At 37.0% G+C, this 15,173-nt stretch overlaps 1 protein-coding gene across 3 annotated transcripts in view; it reads left to right on the forward strand.

The window, feature by feature from the left end:
- FER (FER tyrosine kinase) overlaps positions 1-15,173 on the forward strand; it is a 163,203-nt gene that overhangs the window by 25,489 nt on the left and 122,541 nt on the right. For all 3 annotated transcript variants that reach the window (XM_085305337.1, XM_085305339.1, XM_085305340.1), the window contains one exon: positions 13,434-13,617. In XM_085305337.1, coding sequence (XP_085161463.1) covers positions 13,434-13,617 — 184 coding nt within the window. The remainder of the gene's footprint in view (positions 1-13,433; positions 13,618-15,173) is intronic.

Below are 15,173 nucleotides of genomic sequence, written 5' to 3' on the forward strand. Positions count from 1 at the left end.
TTTTTTTTTTTTTTTAGTCGTGATATTTTCACAGGGTTTCTGAACCCTTTAATTGTCAAGCTGGTTTGAGAGGTGTGCATACTGTGGAAGTCTTAAAATTGTAATACTTCCTTATTCCAGACGTTAGTTGAATAACTAGTGCTTACTCAAATTCTGTGCTGTTAAGAGATGCGCTTTTTCTTAATGTGCAAACTTGATCAGCTTTTCAGGATTTCAAGAATTGTTGATAACAGGGAAGGAACAATGCCTACCAGCACAGTAGGAGGACATAACCAAGTTTTGAAAATAAGCTGAAAAACATTTTTTTAAAAAAAAAAAAAAAAAAAAAAAAAAGATAAAAGATGATGGAGACATTTTTGGACATTAACTCTTAAAAGAAATATGTTAAAAGAACACAAAAAGGACTCTCTTATTAGAATAAACAGTCCTAATTTTTTGTTACAGATAAGAAAGAATTTAAAATAGGATAAGTCTTTGTTGCTAAAGAGATGTCTGAAGAATGACTTAAGTGATGTTTTTACTACTAACGCCCRGGGCTAGAATGTAGTATTTGGGAACATCTTCCAGGCCCCGTGTCGTATCAGAGCTATAGTAGGGGCAATATCTTGGCATCTTTTGTTACYGGAGAACGTGGTGTCAGCTGCTTTTCAGTAGCCTAATATTTCTTGCTTTTTTATTACAAATGGTGTATTTTTTAGAAAACTGAGTTTGGATTTGAAACACCTTTTTTATTTGTGTTTTTTTTCTGATATTTGGTAAGATATTTTAATCCTGTCTGTTCCTATCTATTCAAGATAAATTCACAGACTTGTACCTTTGAAGAGCAGTGCTGGGGTAAATATTTAATATTCTGTGGTATTTGGTAGACTTCTATGTTTTGTGATCTGGTCTGATTTTTCCCTTCTATAATACTGGATGGTGTGCTGCCAGCAAATGAGTCTCTCGATCACTTACGTGTTTGGATGATAAAGATCATATTTATGTATTTTTATGTGTACATTTATGTAACATGTCATTAGACAGCACAAGTAATATCCCTGGATTTGGGTAGCTGATACTGAACCTTTTAAAGATCATCTTAAGTTCAAAGCACAACTTACATTGGCTTACTATTAACTGGGAGCATCTAGTACTTTTGCAGATCAGACTCAAAGTACCAAATGACTTCTCAGAAATGAGACATGTTATGAAAGAAATGGATATTTTATAACAGCTTGGTTTGAATGACTTGCTTGAGTTCTAAAGCTATTAATGGGGATTGGGGCAGGATTCAGTTCTCCGAAGCATTGTTTGGCTTGAGACTGCCAGTTTTCCTTTGATTTCCTTTCCCATTTAGGTCTAGTTTCTTGTCTAGCCAGCTTAGTTCTATTTTTTAAAAAATACTACTCTTGACAGACTCCTTTCTTTATGGCAAACTGAGTATCTATGACAGTGTCTGGCTCCACCTGTCTGGAGCAGAAGGGGACAACCACTGCATAGAAAATCTTACTTGTTTTTGTGCCCTTGGGCTAGATAGAGTGTGCTTAATTATTTAGTGGTAGATTTGCACAGTGTCTCTACAAGCTGGTCAACATGAAATGCTGTGCAAGTGACAAAAAGGAACAATTCTGATATTTTGCTGTTTTGCAAGTGTAATGATTTGTAATGATTATGAAATTTGGCAATTTTTTTTTCTTTTTTTGTGTGTGGAACAGTAAAGCCATCTTCTACTGAGAGATTGAATTTACTAGAGCTGCTCACCAAAGAGGTACAAGCATTTCTTTAATTTGGAAATATAACTGTTWTCCTGTTTCTAAATGGCTGAGTTGTTAAAACTGAAATTATATTCTGAGCTAAACACCTGCTTTAGRGGATATTGACTGAAAAGGGTAAAGATTGGCAAAGTTAGAAACAGTTGAAAGAGTTCCTCTCCAGTAGTAGTTTGTTCTTGCAATATTTTCCTGCAACCACAATGTATCATCAGGAAAGCTTTAATTACCATGCGCTGCACTTTCCACCAGGTATCAGGACAGTCACTCAGCATCGTCATGTTGGTGCCTTAGCACAGAGTTACTCCTAAATTGTTGCTGAAAACACTAAAAGGACCTGTGAAGGAAGTACGAAGATTAAGCAGTGAATAATAATACCAGATAATTCCAATTCTTGCTTGGTTTGGGGCTGCCATTGCCAGCAGGGGAGCTGCTTCAGTGAGGAAAAGGGAACCGCTTTATGAAGGGCAGAGGCACAGGCTTTTTTGTCGGGTGCTATGTGTAGGTAGTTAGGGAAAGATAAGGAAAAAAGGAGGTGGATATTGCTGATACATAGTGGACTTGGAAGGAGATGGGATGATGCTTGGGRTGTGGTGAGTGAAACATTGGTTTGTCATGGCTGTGGGGAGGTAATAGCTGTTGTSAGTGAAGAGGAGCCCTCCCAGAGTTATAGGCTGCAGGAGCTTCATTGTGGAAGGGTTTGCGCTCTTCAGGTCTTGAGGAAGACGAAAACGATGGAGATGGTGGCTCTGGAGCAGTTGAGGGAAAACTTCCACCAGCACTGCTTCTGCTTGGACTCTGTCGGGGAAGCAGCGAGACAGCTGAGCTGCAGAGAATAAGTCTTGGCTGCCATTCGTTCATTAGGCCAGACTGCGCTGTGCTGTTGGGGCCACTGCTCTCTGCATGCTGCCTCAGTGGGAAATGACCAGTCTGGTTCGCTCTACGCCTTGTGCCGTTGAGCAGTGCCTTGCTGTTCCTCTCTGCGCCAGTGACTGCCAGGGAATAASGGAGGCAGCCTGGCTGGCTGTGCTGTGAGCGTGGAGCCCACAAGTGTCTTGCGGTCTGGTTAGTGTCACTCAGTCGAATGATAGGCAGTTCTTTGCCTTTTTCGGTCTTAATAAAAGAGAAGAGGAAGGGAGAGAAAAAAATAGAATTATGTGCGGTTACAGAAAGCAAGCTGGGAGAGGGTGAAGTCAGCAAGCTGATCTAGTCCAGTGCCTCTCTGATGAGGCATGCTTCAGCAACTGGGAATCTGAACAGATTAATTCTAATAGTCTGTTCTGGTTTTAAACCATATGRGTTGGAAGACTTTGGAAAAGAAAAAAAAAGAAGAGCAGTAGTGCATGCTGGGTTTGTTTTGAGCAATATATAAGATAAAAACTAATTTTTAGTTTGTCTTTGCATAATAAAATGGACAGCCCTCTGAAATCCTTTGGATGTGTGATATTGAGGGAAAAAATGTGTAAACCTCTTATAGGTCAAGCCAACACGGCAGTCTCTATGCCTGCGGTGCTGTGCAGAGATGACCAGGCAAATAGGACGTGACATGGTGACTTAAGCTGCTGTAGGAAAACACAACCCTTTGACTCCGCGGAGGGATTTGTGACCAGCATGGACATACTGTTTCCACTCAGTGCTCACCTGCAGCCATGGGTTTACTCTCAGTCCATACAGACTCATATTTCTGAGGGAATTTACTAGCAGTGTTTAGCTGCTGTGGTATGCTTGAATGAATAAGATCTAATTTTTATTTTTGTTACTTTTATACTTTATCTTAACTGTCAATACCCATTAACCAGATAACTTTACTAAACTAACTCTTAACTCAGAAGTTTAGGTCTTCAGTATTCTGTAAACCTGAAGTCTGTAAGTGTATACAAACAACTTTTTCCCATCAGAAAACTGTTAGTCACTTGCAGTCATGAATCTGTTAGATGAGGTCTGAGGAAAAACTCCTTATCCTTGTCATAGAAGCTCACTGAATGGAGAAAGGAGTGGGCGACTTTCTTTTTTTGGAAGAAGCACATTCATGCTAGCCTCTTGCAAGAAATAAAGGTGAAAAAAGACCTTGGAGAGTAAAATCCAACACACCCTTTTTATTCTGTCCATTTTTGTGAATTTAGAGTATCGCAGAATCACAGAATGGTTGAGGTTGGAAGGGACCTCTGGAGATCATCTAGTCCAGCCCCTCTGCTCAAGCAGGGTCACCTAGMGCAYGTTAGACAGGATCTTGTCCGGAYGGGTTAGGCAGGTTTTGAATATCTCCAGAGAAGGAGACTGCACTTGTGTCTCTTTATTTGGTAATTCAGGCTGGTCAGTAAATGCTAGTGTTTGCTTCCTGAGACAGAAATTAAAAAAAAGAAAAGAAAAAAAAGCTTAAAAAGTGCTTTTCAGATCAGTATAAATGACTTTTACAGTCTCTTCTGGTCTTACTCATCTCATTCACATGTAGAAGGAAAGTTTTCAGTAGAATATTGCAAGCAAATAGTATAAAAGAATATTATTTTTCAGACACAATGAAATAATCATCTGAGAAAATGTGTTTCTCCAGAATTCAAATAAGGAAGTGACTGTATGGGAGGTTTGTTATTGATAAACAAATGTAGAGACAGCAAAAAATTCAGGAGCTACCTTTGTTAGGAGAAATGTTGAAAAAAAGTATCTGAAAAGATAGATGCAATTCTGGAAAATAATTTGAAAAACTGCTTTTGTAAACACTGGCAAACTTGTCATACGTCTGTACGCTTTGACACAGCTCTACAGTTCGGTACTGACATTAAAAAAAAATAAAAGATTCTAAAGAAAACCACATGAAAAATAACTTTGTTTGAAACACCATCTCAAGATTCCTCATTTGTCAAAGGAAGATTGTTGCTCCATTTATTAAAAAAAAAAAAAAAAAAAAAAAAAAAAAAAAAAAGCCCTGATAGTCTCCCTAATACTATTTTCAATTTTAAACTTTTTTGAAATCAAATGCTGTGATGCCCTAGCAAGGTGTTAATAGAGAAAATTGCTAAAAATCTAAAACCAGACTCATTGCCCTTTCTTGTGAAAGGCAGGATATCTTAATTGCTACTAAGAACCTTGGGGAGTAATTTAAAGTAAAAATATTGATTGCGTATCTGAGATAATGATAAGATGATAATGGATTAGAGGGGCTAAAAAAAGGGCACTAAAACTTCCCAAAGGAAAGTAATGTGTTTTGTGGTCTGAAATAGAAAAGGAAAAGAGAGAAAAGTGCTGCAAGGGGTCTGGACTGATGAGTTGGTTTGGGTTAGCAGCTGCTCAAAGGCGGCTGCTCTCAGCGGTTATCAGGAACCCCAACCCGCRGGTGGAAGGTCTTACTTTAGGGCTCAGGTAAGGCTCCTTCGCACGGGCACCTGCGTTGTGCATTTGCTGGGCATGACTCAGCTGTGGTTTGGTGGGGGTACCACGTAGGTCTGCCTGTCTGTACTGCCGTTAGCAAGCAGCTGCTGTAGTGCAAACTTGGTCTGGTCGTGTAATATGAACATTTCTAATGTAGCTAGCTGCTCGCTGTGTTTCTTGTTTCAGCTTTTTATAACCTATCTAACTGTTAAAATATTGTTGGGTTAATTGTTACTGAATTTCTGTTTTAAGCAAAAAAGCATAAATTCCTTTAGCCTTCTTTGTCATGCAGTAGTTATTTTAATTCATTATGAATCTCATGTTCTTCAACTATTACTTCTAACRTCTTCATAGAGCTCTGTTTTTCCAACTTTGTGTCTTCTAGTAGTTGTAGGTCTTTTGTACCCTAACCTCTCTGATTCTAAGCCTTTCTTTTTTTAATATATRTAAATATAGTCAGATCTAGAAGTGRCTCTCAGWTTCCAATTTCTGTTCAACATCTTTTGTTATTTTWCTAGTCATTAAGAAATTCAGGAAGTAGTAATATTCACCTTGTTCTGCCTGTTGTTCCTCCTTCTCAGGACTGCTAAATAGTGTGTGGTCAACTTGGGGTGCTAACCGCTGCTTCTTCCCCCCCCTCCATCCCCAACCCTCTCCATATTTACCCTAACCCAGAAATTTTGTTTGACTTTGCTTCTGGCATTTCTTGGACTACAGAGGGAATTACATGATTTTCTGATGTAATGTCCATGTCTGCTAGCTTTCCATGAGTGCTAGCTTTCCATGAGATTTAGTCACAGTTTTCTTTATGTATAAAGATTCCCCCCCCCCCTTACAAATATATGGGCCTTCAAGATCTTGAGATTGCCCTTCTGGTTTTCATTTTAGGTATGCCTCTGCCTTTTTTTGAGCCTAACTTAAAGTCATCATCRAAAGTTGTGTCATAGAAGGATTTTCCCTTTTGTCAGATGGACATTATCTTCATTAGTGTTTCTTCACGGGACAGCATTCTCTTGTGACAGTGCCAGCAGCTATAAATCCTGAAAGCGAAATGATCTGTTGTGAGCTCAGCCTTTGCAATGGTCTCTRTTGCTTCTTCTATGAATATTTTATCATCACTTTTGAATGGCTGAAGGTCATACCTGTCAGTATTGTTAATGCTCCCATGGGTGCCAGGCAAGGGGCAGTCCTTGTTGAAATACCGTAACGTTGGACTTCAAACAGATGTTTTCCAGGATTTGTGAAAACTATGGGAGAACTTACTATGGACATTTCTCTCTAATTATAGATGTTGTAAAATCTGACTAGCTTTGTCAGATTTCTGCAGTTTTGGCAAACTGTTTAGTATTTTAGTTATCCTTCCTCGAAAAACAGTTATGATATTTATTGTTTTTTAAGAGCATAGTCTGCATTTAAAGATAAAAAATCTGTGAGAGCATATCAGATATGATGACATGCTTAGATGTTGACGCTTCAGCTGTCTGAGTCTTATCAGCTTTTTATTGTTTGAAATCTCTCCTTTTTTTGTCTCTCTCCTCCCCCCCCCTCCCAAGCAAAAACAACCAATTAAAACCAAAGCTAATTTAAGGACAAATTGCTTAATAACTGATACTTCCAGGCGCTTCTCTTGAGCAGTTTTTTATACCATCATTGCAAAACAATACTGAGGGTAAAAGATACAATCTTTCTGTGGAGTGGAATCTTTGCTAGAGTGGTTTGTGTCAACTGAAAGACTTATTTTGTTATATTTTCAACAAAACAAAAGTTCAGGGCCTCTGTAGTGTGTGTCCACTTAGTACAGTGTTGTGCTGTTTTCGTAGCAGCTTGTCTACAATACAGACATAAAGAATCATTTATTAATGCATTAAGTCTGGAATTTTCCTGATGTCTTTCTGTGTTTGAGCTACCGAAAATGTTTGTTTGAGCTTTTAATTTTGAGGGAGGTGCTTTGTATTTCTTGTTGATCAAAACAAAGAAATTTGCTATATGCTCATTATCTTCAAAAAGATTAAATTTTTAATGAAATTGTTCTCTTTTGGGGACCCATGTACCATTGCAGGATATTACATAACCTTTAGCTGAAGATCCGTAACTGAAAGCAGATTAATTGAAGTTTCCTATTGCAGCAACAGCAACAGATATGAGCCTCTGTCGTTAGTTTAACCTATCTTACAGTGAAGCTGAATTAGAAATTTCACCAGCTTAGCCTGTGTCGTGTCTTCATTTGTTTCTTAAAGTTTATGCTACAACCACCCGCACTGGTAGGTGATCCTTGTCCCACACGAATTAGTGTGAGCTTTATGGCGAATTCAGCAGTGTTAGAATTTCACTGTTTGAATGAATCATGATCATCTATAACGTACATTTGAACTGATCACAATCATTGTTAAATTTTATTGGAATCAGTAATAGTTAAAGGTGATAAACATCTAAAGGGAGTTAACATTTTTGATCAAGCATAAAAAGTTGGGGGAAAAACATGGAAGTTGGGGAAAACCTGAGCTCTGTAATATAATTATTTCTGTTGATCTAAAATGTATATGAAAAATTTCTAGTTTTGCAATACTTATTTTATGAAAGTTGGTTTCTTTGAGGTGCTTGCACTGTAGATTAATGCTTATTAAAAAAAAATCAAGAGAACATTATTAGCTGAAGTTGTTCTCAGTTTCAAAGAAATGTCCAGTTTCTGTTGTTCCATTCCAGGTAAATATTAGGCTAGAGGAGACTAACAGAACTTCAGAATAGCCAATCCGCCATTTTAATACTTTAAAACAACCTACTGGATGGCTCTTTTGTACTATATGTAGTAAAAACTTCAAAGAGTTTTTGTTAAAAATTGAAATACTTGACTTCCTAGAATGGTTTAACAAGTATGCCAGCTTTTTCTTTGCAAATGTCAAACTTGCATAATTGAATTTTGCAAGCTTCATAATAGTGTTTATGGCGTGACACACTGTATACACGGTCTGTTTCTATAAACATTAAATAGATTTGTCAACAACTGATGGCGGTAGAATTATAATTAGATCTATTTATGAAATTCATTATACAGATAAAGAAAACTGGATGTTTTCCTCTATGTTAATTGACATGTAGAATAACTGTGTATGCTGCCTCACTGCATTCTGCTGCTTACAATATGGAAATAGTACTGTAGCTATGTTTCTTGTATTAATTACAGGTCCAGAGGCTGTGTTTAGAAGTTGAGTGTGTATGATACTTTGATTTATTCCAAAATTAGTTGAGTTGTTCTACTTAGGAGATGGCAAAGGAATTTAATCTTCAAGGCAGATAGGAAAATGGTATAGATGAACCATTATTGAGGTTTCTGAAAGAAGTATAGTATTGATAGTCGGTAGTAATGTGGTTGTGATGATTTTTACTGTAAATATTCAGCTTAGCTTAACTGTTAAAAGCTATTTGTTATGGTTTGTAGGTCAGAAACCTGTATTGATGGTGTACTGTACAATTTGGTGATGTGTGTTGATTTGTTGTAAACTGAGAATGAATGTAATTTAAGTATCTGCACAGATGAGTTGTAGGTTTTAAGCCTTTAAACTGATTGTGACATTCAGACGTAATGTCAGGTAGTATAATCAAGACTATGCTGGCCAAATACTTTGAGTAGAGGTGGACAAATACATAATAAAAATAAAGAAACAATCCAGCATTTCTCTGTCTGCTACCACGTTGTTTTCCTCTCTCTGTTTCCAAAGAAGTGCTCCATCCTGTGCATCTCCCAAAGGATTGGGCCAGGGCCAGGCCGTATAAAACACATTTTTCCTTCCTTCTGCTCTGTGTTCCGGCTTCCTTGTCCTCTCCTGTTTCATCCAGTCCCTATACTATAACTACTACTTGAGCTCTTCCTCCCCAGATTCCCTTCGGTCATCTTCCATTATCTCCCCATGTTCGCATGCCTTTTATTCTCCAGGATGACTGTGTAGTGTATGTGTGCTAGTTTGCAGATGAAACATCGTAGCCCTATGTTTCTCCTGGTATGTGGATGCCAGACATGCCCATGTTCAGTGGTTTGTAAGTTCTGGTATGTTAGTCTGGGGAAATTAGTCTGTGCATGAAACATGAATTTTAGTTGTTTGTGTTTACAAAAGACAAAACTATCAATGTTATCATTGGGAAAAATTTTAGAGAGAGTTGAGATGGTTGTCTCTGCAAAATAGCAGTTTTAGAGAAATTTTAAAGTGAACTACTTTATCTAAGGATATGTATTTTTTTTTTTCTTCTAAGAGCTTAAATGCCTAGATGAAAAATACTTCTCCAATCGTACCTCTGGAGATGTATGTGTTTTCTGCTTGTTTTGCAAGGTAAATGTGTTCATGTAGTTATATTACAATACAAGAAATCTGTTCCACATACAAAATTAGGCCAGTAATTAGAATGTTTTCAATTAAAAACAAAATACTCTTTAAAAATAATTTTCTTACTGTGTGGTAAGAACATAACTGATAGTGGCCGGTAGCAAATGTCTAGGGAGCATATGAGAATGGACAAGTAGATACAGACAGTTGTCTCAACTTCATATACATTTGTTTTGTAGGGAATTCCTGAATCAGAGGTGCTGTCTTGTTTTTAACAGCCCTCCAGAGTTATTTTTTTTTTATGTGCATTATGTGCATTAGTTAAGCTACAGAAGTTTTTCATGTTAAAAATAACCTTGGACAAAGGATTTGCAGTTTAGTTGCATGTTAGGTGGAGCAATATGTCCTTTTATTTGTTTTGAACAAAATACCTACTATTTTCTTATGATACCTTCTAGCTGTTGTATTGAAAGAGGTCAGGTACATCTGTTCACTGGCCATCCCTTCTCATGTATTGCTGCTCAGTCTTCTTTCCTCCAGCTTCAAGAGTCCTCATCTTAGTCACTCCATGTGCAGACTGCATTTCCTGCCATTCCGATGCTCAATGCACTTTCTCTAAACCTTTTTTATTTCAAACATATCCCTCTTGAGGTGAAGAATTGCATACCATGCTATGTCGGTTTACTTAGTGATGAAATAATGCTGTCTCGTCCTTTCCTGATGACACATTTTTTGATAGCTACTGAGCACTGAGATAGCATTTCCATCAAACTAGCTATGCTAACCCCAAAATCTCATTCCTGAGTCCACTGAGGAAGCTTAAAACTAATTATTAATTGTATAGTTCAATAGGCAGTAATTGAATAGTTCTTCCCTGTATGCATCTCTTTACATATATTTGTGCTTACTTTTATTTACTGTTTCATCATTTAATTGCTGTGTTTCAGTGTCCTTTCCAGTTCTTTGTACTGGACTCTCCTTTCGACTTTCTTCAGTCAGCACGTTCATCAGCGTCTTTATCAACTCATTTTTTTTCTCATACCTCTTCTAAATCACTTATGAATATGTTAAGAAACACAGGCCCCAACTGATATTCCTGAGTCATTCCATTAAATGTCTGCCTGCTCCTGTAAAACCTGACCGTAATATTGGTATAACATTCTTAAGTTCCTTTAAAATTCTTAGGCTGTGTACCATGCTGGCCTGATGATTTCTTCTGGCTTCATTGTTCCACAAACTCTTCTTCTGACATTTCTGAGGAGATAAATACTTTGCCTCCTTCATTTCAGCATGGAAATCTCCCAAGCTCTTTCATAGGAAACATACAAGCAAAAAAGTTTGTTTTTCTTTTTTTTCTCCCTATCACTTCCTTTTAAGTACTGACTGTCAATGGATCATTTAGATTCTCTAAGAAGCTTCTTGATTCCAGTGTATTTTTGGAAAATGATTTATTATCAATTTTGTCCCTATTTTACAAGTTGTTCCCTCAACTCTTTTTTGTGTTTTAGTGTGTTTTTAGGTTTTCATTTATCAGAGTTCATAATCCTTTCTGTATTTCTTGCTCAACATGATTTCAGCTTTTTAAGGTACACTTTCAAGCCTCTGTGCTGCTGATTAACTTTGTGTGCATCCTTTTTTTTCCTCAACTCTTTTGTGGTATGTAGTAGACAGACACATTTAAATGTAATTTTATTACTTGAAGTAAATGATTTTAGAATTTTAAGAAATGTATCTGTCTGAATGAGATTAGTTTATATCTACCTGTGCAAGTAATTGTGTATCTGCGTTTGATAACTGCAGATACAGGATTTATTTTAAAATGCCATCACTGCATCAAAAAAATAAATGGGGTGTAAAATCTTCTAATATATAAAAGAAGAATTGGAGAGGATTGTAGAATCTATTCTTTGTGTTCATAGGTGGAAAAAATTAAGGGTTTAARTTAAAGCAGGAAAGATTTATGTTGGAGAGTGAGGAAAATGTTTTCGGGAAGGATAGCATAGTGCTGGACCTGAATTGCACAGGTAAGTTGCAAAGTAGCTGTCACTGGAGGTCTTAGGAAGATCATAAGACTGTCTGCCCCATACTTGTGGAGTTAAGTCTTCAGGCAAAGAATCAAATAGGTGACCTCCTGAAGTACCTTTTAGCTCTCTGGTTCAGCACTGAAGCGGTCTCATCAGTGTGGACACAAGGATTTCTAGACTATAATACTGTAGCAGTTGATTTGTAATGCTGACCCTCTGATCAAGATGCTGACAGTGATGAGGAAATGTTAAGTTGTATTAAAGAAGCTGCAAGTTTTGGATAGGAGCAACTGAGAGAGCACAGCCACTGTCCATAGACTGAATCACTRCTTCATCAGGATGATACGTAGCAATAGAATTTTTGCTTGGAAGAAATGATAATTTCCGAGAACAGTTAGCCTTAAAACACACAGAAGAAGTCATGTGTACTCAAGATGATGAAGAGGTATTTGTGGGACAGCTGGTATCTGCTAGTGACCACTGTACAATTAGTTTCAACATTGTAATGAGAGTGAACAAACCAAATCCATTGTACAGAAACTCAGTTTTAAGAAAGGGAAGGTTGAGCCCCCTTTTTAAGGGTTGGAGGGAGGCAGAAAATTGAAACAAACACCCAAATGAAAAAACATAAAAGGAATAATTCATAAACAGGTTTATAAAAGTCAGGTGGCTTTCATCTAGGGCTTCTGAAGGAGCTCAAATACCAAATTGCTGAACTGCTGGCAGAGGCATACAGCCCACCACTGTGCCAGGTGCCTACTGGCTTGCCAAGGGGCTAGAGTTGATCATGGGAGCAACCAGCAGGTGGTTCTAATTTCTGCCCTTGATAAGATTGTAAGGTCTACAATAAATAAGATTGCTGAGGGCCTGAGTAAGCATGGTCTGTTAGGAAAAAGTTAACATGGCTTTTGTAAAGACAATAAGCATGTGGATAAAAGATTTCCAGTAAACAAAATATATTTTGTTTTCAAAAAGCCTTTACCAAAGGCTGTTAAAGCAAAAAACTTGCCATGGGATGGGAGGAAAGGCTCTAGAAAGATTTTTAAAGTTAGGAAGCAAAGGGTAAGGCTTAGTAGTCATTTTTCATAATAGAGCAGACTGAGTAACCAGCGGAATTAGTACTGCATCTGGCTTTTATTCAATGCTTTCATCAGTGGCCTCGCGAGGGAGTTAATGACCTGATAAGTGCAGAACTGTTATTTACCAAATCTTGCAGTACTGGGACTAGGTGGCCCTACTTGAAACCAGCAGGAGAGTGTTTCAACAGATAGAAGTGCTATACATAGCAGGCAGTGAACTACGGAAACTTGCTGCCAGAGCAAGTTGTGGGGGCAGACAAGTATGAACAGGATCGAAAATGGATTCAACATATTCATGGAAAATTGGTTCAGGGAATAAACAGGGATATATCTGCTAGCAGCCCTTATCCGGTGACAACGGGATTGGGATCCTGTTGGGATTTCCAACAGGAAGTGGGCCACATGTGGCCTTTTGCCTGCTTTCCCTAAAAGCGACTCCTGCTATCTTTATTGGAGATGGAGTACAGGTCTAGAAATACTATGATTCTGACCTAGTAGGATGCTTAATTTCTTCACTAAAAAAAATTTCTTTATTTGCTTTGAGGCAAAGAAAAGATTAGCATTTGTAGTAGCTGAGTTTTTGTTTGTTTGTTTGTTTTACTCTTCATAGTTATATTACTTTTATACCTATAGATGTTGGTTTTCACATGCATTTCAATAAAAGAAGTCTCACACTTCTCAGTTTTTTCTTTCTTAGTCTTGAGTAAGAACACTATGATATTTGGTCTTACAAATGAGTTGAGAATTGTCAAATTTTACCTTTTTCAGAGAAATAGCTTGAAAAAAAACTACTGAGGAAAAGGTGCAAACTTACCATACATCTATTAGATTTATATAATCTACAAATATTGGTGTTTCTATACTTTTAAATCAACACATATTTTTCTTCTTTTCTCTCAGGAAAGGAGACTGAAAAAGCCAAAGATCGGTGTGATAAAGCCACTATGAAGCTTCATATGTTGCATAACCAGTATGTGTTGGCACTGAAAGGAGCACAGTTACATCAGCACCAATATTATGACACTACACTTCCTCTGTTACTTGATTCCCTACAGAAGATGCAAGAAGAAATGATTAAAGCCCTGTACGTGGTATTTTCTCTCATTTTTCTAATTTGTACAATTTTATGTATATCCTAATTAATTTACTATTGTTAGAAAATAATAAACTGATTAATTGCTTATATATAAAGGAGTAATTAAAAAAGCTGTTTTCGTCTTTCCATTGGTAACAATTGTGCATAACGAAGTCTATTCAGGTAAACACAGATGGTAGTATTAAGGGATCGTGAAATCATTGTAGTGAGAGGCTGTCTTTTCATGAAACTCTTAAAATCTTAAAGATTGTCTGAAGTGTTTATAGTTGAGCTCATGCTTTGTCCTTTTCATCTGGGATACCGTGGCAAGTTTACTGTACAGTAGTCTTAATTTTTTGAAATTCTGCCGATGGAAAATTTGGTTTTAACTGGCAAACAGTCTTGAAAGCTATCTGAGAAGAAGGTCAGACAGATGCATGGTTACTTGCATGTGCGTGCAAGTAACAGGATCCTATCAATCTAATTTCAGTGTAAGACATCCAGTCTTAAAAAATACAATTACCTTTTTCTGAAAGATCATTCTCCACATCATTGATGAAGATGTGCAAACTGATGATGTCAGAGAACTGTAAAGGAAGACTTTATGCTCTCTCTCCTGATTCGTAACCACCATGCTGCCGCCTCCTCTTTCTTGAAGAAAGAAAGCTGATTTAGGAGACTGCTTTGTAGGTCTTTCCCTAGGGCATTCTGAGGACAGCAAGTGGAAAATATTGCTTCTAAGTCACTTATTTTTAAAGAAAAGCCGTTAACCTCTTTGTGCAAGTATTGTTCGTATAAAGGTGAGGCACTCATCTTTTCTGTAACTCATTTTCTGAATCTACRTCCATCTTGACTTCAACGCATAGGAAGTGAGGGAGAGCTGGAGGTTTCATGCTCTTATCTGCTTAGGTGACGACATTAACCGTCTCACAGTTAAAAGTATCATATTACTCCCTTTGATTTTGGTAAAGGTATTTAAATGAAATAGACTCTGCGTAATCTTTTTATCTCAGCTTATGGAAAATCACAGCAAGAGACTGTAGTTAAATTTTTATGCTGTGTTAAAATTGTGAGTTCTGATAATTCATTGAAGAACTTTATCACTGAACAGGAACCTATTGAACTCACTTGTCTTTGTCATCTCTGTAGTAAAAACCTGTGAAAATATTTTTGTCGCTAAATACATTTTYGGAGGGATCTAAATTTATTGGATAATTAGTACTGTCTGATATGTTTGAGCTTAAAGACCACAAAAAGAGGTGGTGATTTCACAAATGTGATGATGTGGCCATCCATGGGAAATACATATGTTTTAATTTTGCAGATAAAATAGTTCAATAAACTTGAAGTATAGATTAAAATTACTAATATCAGTTTTGGTTTGGTGGTAATTGGCAGATATTCTTGCTTTTAGATCTGGCATTGCCATAGTTGATATTGGCTTGTCTCTCTCATCACTCTATTGAACTGTTTTTCTTTTTTCTTTTTTCTTTTTTCTTTTTTCTTTTTTCTTTTTTCTTTTTTCTTTTTTCTTTTTTCTTTTTTCTTTTTTCTTTTTTTTCTTT

The sequence above is a fragment of the Rhea americana genome, unplaced genomic scaffold, assembly GCF_003343005.1.
Source record: "Rhea americana isolate MKP2758 unplaced genomic scaffold, rheAme1 scaffold_22, whole genome shotgun sequence".
Lineage (NCBI taxonomy): Eukaryota > Metazoa > Chordata > Aves > Rheiformes > Rheidae > Rhea > Rhea americana.